The sequence below is a fragment of the Bos grunniens genome, chromosome 6 (assembly GCF_055505025.1).
Source record: "Bos grunniens cultivar Pamir isolate PY7600 chromosome 6, Bosgru_T2T1.0, whole genome shotgun sequence".
Lineage (NCBI taxonomy): Eukaryota > Metazoa > Chordata > Mammalia > Artiodactyla > Bovidae > Bos > Bos grunniens.
The window spans coordinates 38544188-38553084 of record NC_141170.1 but is presented as its reverse complement, the minus strand read 5'-3'; the positions used below and the strand labels follow the sequence as shown (position 1 = coordinate 38553084).

At 36.8% G+C, this 8897-nt stretch overlaps 1 protein-coding gene across 1 annotated transcript; it reads right to left on the bottom strand.

Moving 5' to 3' along the window:
* Positions 1 to 8303: 8303 nt before the first annotated feature.
* Positions 8304 to 8681, bottom strand: LOC147370598 (thymosin beta-4-like). Its single transcript, XM_086407644.1, has one exon. The coding sequence runs from the start codon at positions 8624 to 8626 to the stop codon at positions 8492 to 8494; it is 135 nt and encodes a 44-aa protein (XP_086263770.1). The 5' UTR covers positions 8627 to 8681; the 3' UTR covers positions 8304 to 8491.
* Between the last annotated feature and the right edge of the window lie 216 nt (positions 8682 to 8897).

Here is an 8897-nt window from a genome sequence, read left to right as displayed (position 1 = left end):
GAGTGAACATCAACTTTCTAGGAATCAGCGAACTAAAATGAACTGGAATGGGTGAATTTAACTCAGATGACCATTATATCTACTACTGTGGGCAGGAATCCCTTAGAAGGAATGGAGTAGCCATCATGGTCAAAAAAAGAGTCTGAAATTCAGTACTTGGATGCAATCTCAAAAATGACAGAATGATCTCGGTTCGTTTCCAAGGCAAACCATTCAACATCATGGTAATCCAAGCCTATGCCCCAACCAGTAATGCTGAAAACGTTGAAGTTGAAAGGTCCTATGAAGACCTACAAGACCTTTTAGAACTAACACCCAAAAAAGATGTCCTTTTCATTATAGGGGACTGGAATACAAAAGCAGGAAGTCAAGAAACACCTGGAGTAACAGGCAAATTTGGCCTTGGAATACAGAATGAACAAGGCAAAGTCTAATAGAGTTTTGCAAAGAGAACGCACTGGTCATATCAAGTACCCTTTTCCAACAACAAAAGAGAACACTCTACACATGGACATCACCAGATGATCAACACCAATAACAGATTGATTATATTCTTTGCACCCAAAGATGGAGAAGGTCTATAGAGTCACCAAAAATAGAAATAAAAACAAAAATGGGAGCTGACCGTGGCTCAGATCATGAACTCCTTATTGCCAAATTCAGACTTAAATTGAAGAAAGTAGGGGAAATCACTAGACCATTCAGGTATGGACTAAATCAAATCCCTTATGACTATACAGTGAAAGTGAGAAATAGGTTTAAGGGACTAAATCTGATAGATAGAATGCCTGATGAACTATGGAATGAGGTTCATGACATTGTACAGGAGACAGGGATCAAGACCATCCCTGTGGAAAAGAAATAAAAAAAGCAAAATGTCTGTCTGGGGAGCCCTTAAAAATAGCTGTGAAAAGAAGAGAAGTGAAAAGCAAAGGAGAAAAGAAAGGATATAAGTATCTAAATGCAGAGTTCCAAAGAATAGCAAGAAGAAATAAGAAAGCCTTCCTCAGTGATCAATGCAAAGAAATAGAGGAAAACAACAGAATGGAAAAGACTAGAGATCTCTTCAAAAAAAATTAAGATACCAAGGGAACATTTCATGCAAAGATGGGCTAGATAAAGGACAGAAATAGTATGGACCTAACAGAAGCAGAAGATATTAAGAAGAGGGGGTAAGAATATACACAACTGTACAAAAAAAGATCTTCATGACCCAGATTATCATAATGGTGTGATCACTGACCTAGAGCCAGACATCCTGGAATGTGAAGTCAAGTGGGCCTTAGAAAGCAAAACTCTGAACAAAGCTAGTGGAGGTGATGAAATTACGGTTGAGCTATTTCAAATCCTAAAGATGATGCTGTAAAAGTGCTGCACTCAATATGCCAGCAAATTTGGAAAACTCAGCAGTGGCCACAGGACTGGAAAAGGTCAGTTTTCATTCCAATCCCAAAGAAAGGCAATGTCAAAGAATGCTCAAACTACCACACAATTGCACTCATCTCACATGCTAGTAAAGTAATGTTCAAAATTCTCCAAGCCAGGCTTCAGCAATACGTGAATCATGAACTTCCAAATGTTCAAGTAGGTTTTAGAAAAGGCAGAGGATCCAGAGATCAAATTGCCAACATCCACTGGATCATCAAAAAAGCAAGAGAGTTCCAGAAAAAACATCTATTTCTGCTTTATTGATTATGCCAAAGCCTTTGACTGTGTGCATCACAATAAACTGTGGGAAATTCTGAAAGTGATAGGAATACCAGACCACCTGACCTGCCTCTTGAGAAAACTATATGCAGGTCAGGAAGCAACAGTTAGAACTGGAAATGGAATAGCAAACTGGTTCCAAATAGGAAAAGGAGTATGTCGAGGCTGTATATTGTCACTCTGCTTATTTAACTTATATGCAGAGTACATCATGAAAAACACTTGGCTGGAAGAAGCACAAGCTGGAATCAAGATTGCCAGGAGAAACATTAATAACCTCAGATATTTAGATGACACCACCCTTATGGCAGAAAGAAAGAGGAACTAAAAAGCCTTTTGATGAAATTGAAAGAAGAGAGTGAAAAGTTGGCTTAAAGCTCAACATTCCAAAAACGAAGATCATGGCATCTGGTCCCATCACTTCATGGCAAATCGATGGGGAAAAAGTGGAAACAATGTCAGACTTTATTTTTTCGGTCTCCAAAATTACTCAAGATGGTGATTGTCACCATGAAATTGAAAGACGCTTACTCCTTGGAAGGAAAGTTATGACCAACCTAGACAGCATACTCAAAAGCAGAGACATTACTTTGCCAACAAAGGTCCGTCTAGTCAAGGCTATCATTTTTCCAGTGGTCATGTGTGGATGTGAGATTTGGACTGTGAAGAAAGCTGAGCACTGAAGAATTGATGCTTTTGAACTGTGGTGTTGGAGAAGACTCTTGAGTCCCTTGGACTGCAAGGAGATCCAACCTGTCCATTCTAAAGGAGATCAGTCCTGGGTGTTTAATGAAAGGAGTGATGCTAAAGCTGAAACTCCAATACTTTGGCCACCTCATGTGAATTGTTGACTCATTGGAAAAGACTCTGATGCTGGGAGGGACAGGGGCAGGAGGAAAAGGGGACGACAGAGAATGAAATGGCTGGATGGCATCACTGACTCGATGGACATGGGTTTGGGTAGATTCCAGGAGTTGGTGATGGACAGGGAGGCCTTTCATGCTGTGATTCATGGGGTTGCAAAGTGTCAAACATGACTGAGCGACTAATCTGAACTGAACTGAACTAACTTACCTGCATAAAGTAGATGAGTGCAATTGTTTGGTAGTTTGAACATTCATTGGCATTGTCCTTTGAGATTGGAGAGGAAACTGACTCTTTCCAGCCCTGTGGCCACTGCTGAGTTTTCCAAATTTCCTGGCTATTGAGCACAGCATTTTCACAGTATCATATTTTAGGATTTGAAATAGCTCAACTGGAATTTCATCACCTCCACTAGCTTTGTTTGTAGTGATGCTTCGTAAGGCCCACTTGGCTTCGCTTTCCAGGATGTTGGCTCTGTGTGAGTGATCACACCATTGTGATTATATCAGTCGTGAAGATCTTTTTGTATAGTTAGTTCTTCTGTGTATTCTTGCCACCTCTTCTTAAGATCTTCTGCTTCTGTTAGGTCCATACCATTTCTGTCCTTTATTCTGCCCATCTTTGTGTGAAATGTTCCCTTGGTATCTCTAATTTTCTTGAAGAGATCTCTCAGTTCAGTTCAGTTCAGTCGCTCAGTCGTGTCCAATTCTTTGGGACCCCATGAACTGCAGCATGCCAGGCCTCCCTGTCCATCACCAACTCCCAGAATTACCCAAACTCATGTACATTGAGTTGGTGATGCTATCCAACCATCTCATCTTCTGTTGTCCCCTTCTCCTCCTGTCCTCAATCTTTACCAGCAGCAGGGGCTTTTCAAATGAGTCAGCTCTTTGCATCAGGTGGCCAAAGTACTGGAGTTTCAGCTTTAGCATCATTCCTTCTAAAGAAATCCCAGGGCTGATCCCCTTCAGAATGGACAGGTTGGATCTCCTTGCAGTCCAAGGGACTCTCAAGAGTCTTCTCCAACACCACATTTCAAAAGGGTCAATGATATTTTTGAAGAGATCTCTAGTTTTTCTCATTCTATTGTTTTCCTCTATTTCTTTTCATTAATTGGTGAGGAACGCTTTCTTCTCTCTCCTTGCTATTCTTTGTGAATCTGCATTCTAATGGGTATATCTTTCCTTTTCTCCTTTGCTTTTTGCTTCTTTTGTATTCACAGCTTGTTAATGGAAAATATTAAAATAAGTACTTTCATTTCCTTAGCAAAAAATAGTATAATGAGACTACATTGTATCCTTGAATTAATTTTGTTTGACAATTTTGTTTAGTGAAAATTTGTATAAGATTTCACTTTTTGCCACAACTGTACAAATTTATACTATATTTTAACTTTTCTCTATATATTACCCTTTTTCTGTTTTTACTAATATTATTTTTGCCTTTTTTTCTCTTGATTAATCAAACCAAATGTTTTGGATTTTAATAGGTTTTAATTTTATTATTAGTCTTTTCATACAATAATTTTGTTTTTTTTTTTTATTTTGACTTTGTAGAGTCTCTGCTTTTTTTGTTTTATTTTAGTCTTAAAATTACACTCATTTTATAAATTATCTGTTATTATTTTTAGTGTTTATTCACTTTCTCCTTTTCCCAATTCTTCATTGGATATTTAATTTATATTTGTTTTTAAATTATAGTTTCAGTACAATATCTTTCCCTCAATGTATTATTTTGCTACATTCCTCAGCCTTGCGATATAGTCTTTCTACACATGTTGTAAACAGACGATAGACAGATAGGCATGTACGTACAAAGCTATACAGGGACATATATGTTATTTTCCTATGTTTCATTTTTTGACTCATGCCTTGAATTTATAAGTCCTTAATAGGTAATATTTTGAATTTTATCCAACATGATTTAACTACGTGGTGACAAAGTAATTTTCTCAGTGATACTTAATATTGAGAATGCGTTGACAAAATCTTATGACCTAAGTGATAATTTTAAGAGTTTTATATGTCTTTGATATGAATGTTTACTGTGTGTTAGATACATGATTAATACAGAAGTTTATTAGATAAAGCTTGAAAATTGTTTTTTGCCATAACTCTACTGATTTTATATTGTTTGGCTAAATTATAATGAGTTATATGTATAAATAGTACACCATTTGTTAGAAGTGAAGTCGCTCAGTCGTGTCAGATTCTTTGCAACCCCGTGGACTGTAGGCTGCCAGGCTCCTCTGTCCATGGGATTCTCCAGGCAAGAATACTAGAGTGGGTTATCATCTCCTTCTCCAGGGGATCTTCCCGACCCAGGGATCGAACCCAGTTCTCCTGCATTGGAGGCAGACGCTTTAACATCTGAGCCACCTAAATGATCTTCTGAAGTTGACATTTTGCTATCAAGTATTGATTCTTTCTACTATAGATGATGTTTCTGTCTTAGGATATTTTTTTCTGCTATAAATACAACTATTAATTTATTTCTTTTGATTAATATTTGTGTCACATATCGTTTCCATCATTTTATTCTAAAGATTTTATGACTTTATGATTTAGATGTCTTTTTCTTTTTACAGTAATTTTTATTTTATTTTATTTTATTTTGTAACTGTACAATATTGTATTGGTTTTGCTATATATCAACATGAATCCGCCACAGGTATACACATGTTCCCCATCCTGAACCGTCCTCCCTCCTCCCTCCCCATACCATCCCTCTGAGTCGTCCCAGTGCACCAGCCACAAACATCCAGTATCATTCATTGAACCTGGACTGGTGACTCGTTTCATATATGATATTATTCATGTTTAGATGTCTTTTTTAAACAATACACAGATTTGTGGAATTTTAAAACAACTTATCATTAATTTTTATCATTTAATTGATATGTTACTCTATATGTATTTTCCTTAATGACATGCAATATACTCATATTTATGTTTGAACTCATTTTTCTCTCTTTTTAAATTCATTTTATGAATCAATAAAGTGTATTCTACTTACTTTAGCATTTCATTTCTATTGGTTTAGAAATTACACTTTCCATTTATATTTTTAGTGGCTACATTGAAAAGTTAAAAGACAAATGTATGTAATTTCCCCATATCTTAATCTGAATCTTGCCTAATTCTCTCAAAATTTAAATGAATTTGTAATGCATTAGCTTTGATCAATCTCTTGATAATTATATTATATATTATTGATGTCAAATATTTCAAAAATGTCTGTTTTTAATCATGTCTGTTGTTTATTATTTTTATTCAAAACTGCTGGGATTTTCCTGTGGGCTTTAGATATAATGTGTACTCAATTCTTTCTCATACTTCAGCAATACTTTGTACAGGATTTATCTTACAATCACCTAGTGAAATTGTCTCTTTCAAGATAGAGTCATGTGGTTCAATGTTATTTTATAGATGAACTCAAAGTTTGCTAATTATAAATGTGATTAATTTTTACATCTTTATCATTCTTTTATCATCCCATTAAAGTATTTCAACATTTTATAGATTTATTTCAGAATAATAGTAACTATGTAATATTTACTGCAAATGTGAAAAATATATTTTATATTATATTGTAAACAACTACTAGGCATACACAATAAATCATACCTTTACTTTGCTTCTTAATATTCCTTTTATATTAGGCTCTCAAATGGTTAGGATCCATAAAGTAAGTAAATCGTTCCCAAAAGCATTCACTTGTTATCAATTGTATACAATTTATATGCAATTTTATGTGATTATTAAAATATTTACAGGCAATATTACAATAGAAATGATAGAAAACATTAAGACGTATTTTATTGTTTTTTTTTTTTTTGAGAAGACTCTTTTTTTTTTTTTTTTTTATTTTATTTTTAAACTTTACAATATTGTATTGGTTTTGCCAAATACCAACATGAATCCGCCACTGGTATACATGTGTTTCCCATCCTGAACCCTCCTCCATCCTCCCTCCCCATACCATCCCTCTGGGTCATCCTAGTGCCACAGCCCCAAGCATCCAGTATCGTACATCGAATGTGGACTGGCGACTCATTTCATATATGATATTATACGTATTTCAATGCCATTCTCCCAAATTATCCCACCCTCTCCCTCTCCCACAGAGTCCAAAAGACTGTTCTATACATCAGTGTCTCTTTTGCTGTCTCGTATACAGGGTTATTGTTACCATCTTTCTAAATTCCATATATATGTGTTAGTATACTGTATTGGTGTTTTTCTTTCTGGCTTACTTCACTCTGTATAATAGGCTCCAGTTTCACCCACCTCATTAGAACTGATTCAAATGTATTCTTTTTATTGGCTGAGTAATACTCCATTGTGTATATGTACCACAGCTTTCTTATCCATTCATCTGCTGATGGACATCTAGGTTGCTTCCATGTCCTGGCTATTATAAACAGTGCTGCAATGAACATTTGGGTACATGTGTCTCTTTCAATTCTGGTTTCCTCAGCGTGTATGCCCAGCAGTGGGATTGCTGGATCATAAGGCAGTTCTATTTCCAGTTTTTTAAGGAATCTCCACCCTGTTCTCCATAGTGGCCGTACTAGTTTGCATTCCCACCAACAGTGTAAGAGGGTTCCCTTTTCTCCACACCCTCTCCAGCATTTATTGCTTGTAGACTTTTGGATCACAGCCATTCTGACTGGAGTGAAATGGTACCTCATAGTGGTTTTGATTTGCATTTCTCTGATAATGAGTGATGTTGAGCATCTTTTCATGTGTTTGTTAGCCATCTGTATGTCTTCTTTGGAGAAATGTCTGTTTAGTTCTTTAGCCCATTTTTTGATTGGGTCATTTATTTTTCTGGAGTTGAGGTGCAGGAGTTGCTTGTATATTTTTGAGATTAGTTGTTCGTCAGTTGCTTCATTTGCTATTATTTTCTCCCCTTCTGAAGGCTGTCTTTTCACCTTGCTTATAGTTTCCTTTGTTGTGCAGAAGGTTTCAAGTTTAATTAGGTACTATTTGTTTATTTTTGCTTTTATTTCCAATATTCTGGGAGGTGGGTCATAGAGGATCCTGCTGTGATGTATGTCGGAGAGTGTTTTGCCTATGTTCTCCTCTAGGAGTTTTATAGTTTCTGGTCTTACATTTAGATCTTTAATCCATTCTGAGTTTATTTTTGTGTATGGTGTTAGAAAGTGCTCTAGTTTCATTCTTTTACAAGTGGTTGACCAGTTTTCCCAGCACCACTTGTTAAAGAGATTGTTTTTAATCTATTGTATATTCTTGCCTCCTTTGTCAAAGTTAAGGTGTCCATATGTGCATGGATTTATCTCTTGGCTTTCTATTTTGTTCCATTGATCTGTATTTCTGTCTTTGTGCCAGTACCATACTGTCTTGATGACTGTGGCTTTGTAGTAGAGCAATAATTGTGCATTCCAATAATTAAAATCATTTGAACAACAACAACAAAAAAAATGGCACTCTGATTAAACTGCATTTTACAGCCCGCAGAACACCTTGGACCAGCTTTTTACTCTAGATTTCACTGTCGTCCCACCCAGCTTCCTCCTTCACCAACATGCAAGTTCTTTTCCTTCCCTGCCATCATCTCTTAGAGCTTGCTCAAACTCATGTCCATCTAGTTGGTGATGCTACCCAGCCTTCTTGTCCTCTGTCATCCACTTCTCTTCCTGCCTTCACTCTTTCCCAGCATCAGGATCTTTTCTAATGAGTTGGCTCTTTGCATCATGTGGCCACAGGCAGATGGGAGAGGCAGGTGTGGCCTACGTTGTCAGTAGTTCTCCATTCTTTGATGTGAAAAGGGGTAGAACAGTCATTTAAACTCGATCCAACCTCTTTGCATCTTACAAAGTTAAACAGCTAAAAGAAATAAAATAAGAAGGCAAAGCTTGTGGAATGTACAGTGCATACTGGCGGCGCACGCTTCATTAAGACTCGCCTGCTTGCTTCTCCTGTTCAATAGTTTCTTTCAAAGGCAGTGGATTTTTCTCTTGCATTTCCATTTTCTTCAATTTCGACTTATCGAACTTCTCAATCTCAGCCATATCGGGTTTGTCAGACATGGTTGCAGAGGGCACGGAGCAAACTGCGAGCAAGTGAAGTTGAATCTGCGCTGTGGCTGCCACCGAGTCAAGACTTATTTTAATAAGGAAATGAGCTATTTTTATTAATATTTTTATTTAATTGCTTTGTTGTTCAGATGTGCCTGACTCTTTGCAACCCCATGGCTTGCAGCATGCCAGACTTCTCTGTCCTTCATCATCTCTTAGAGCTTGCTCAAACTCATGTCCATCTAGTCAGTGATGCTATCCAGCCTTCTTGTCCTCTGTCATC

What these genes read in the sequence shown, in the direction of transcription:
- LOC147370598 (XM_086407644.1), bottom strand. Translation starts at nt 8,626, where the DNA reads ATGTCTGACAAACCCGATATGGCTGAGATTGAGAAGTTCGATAAGTCG.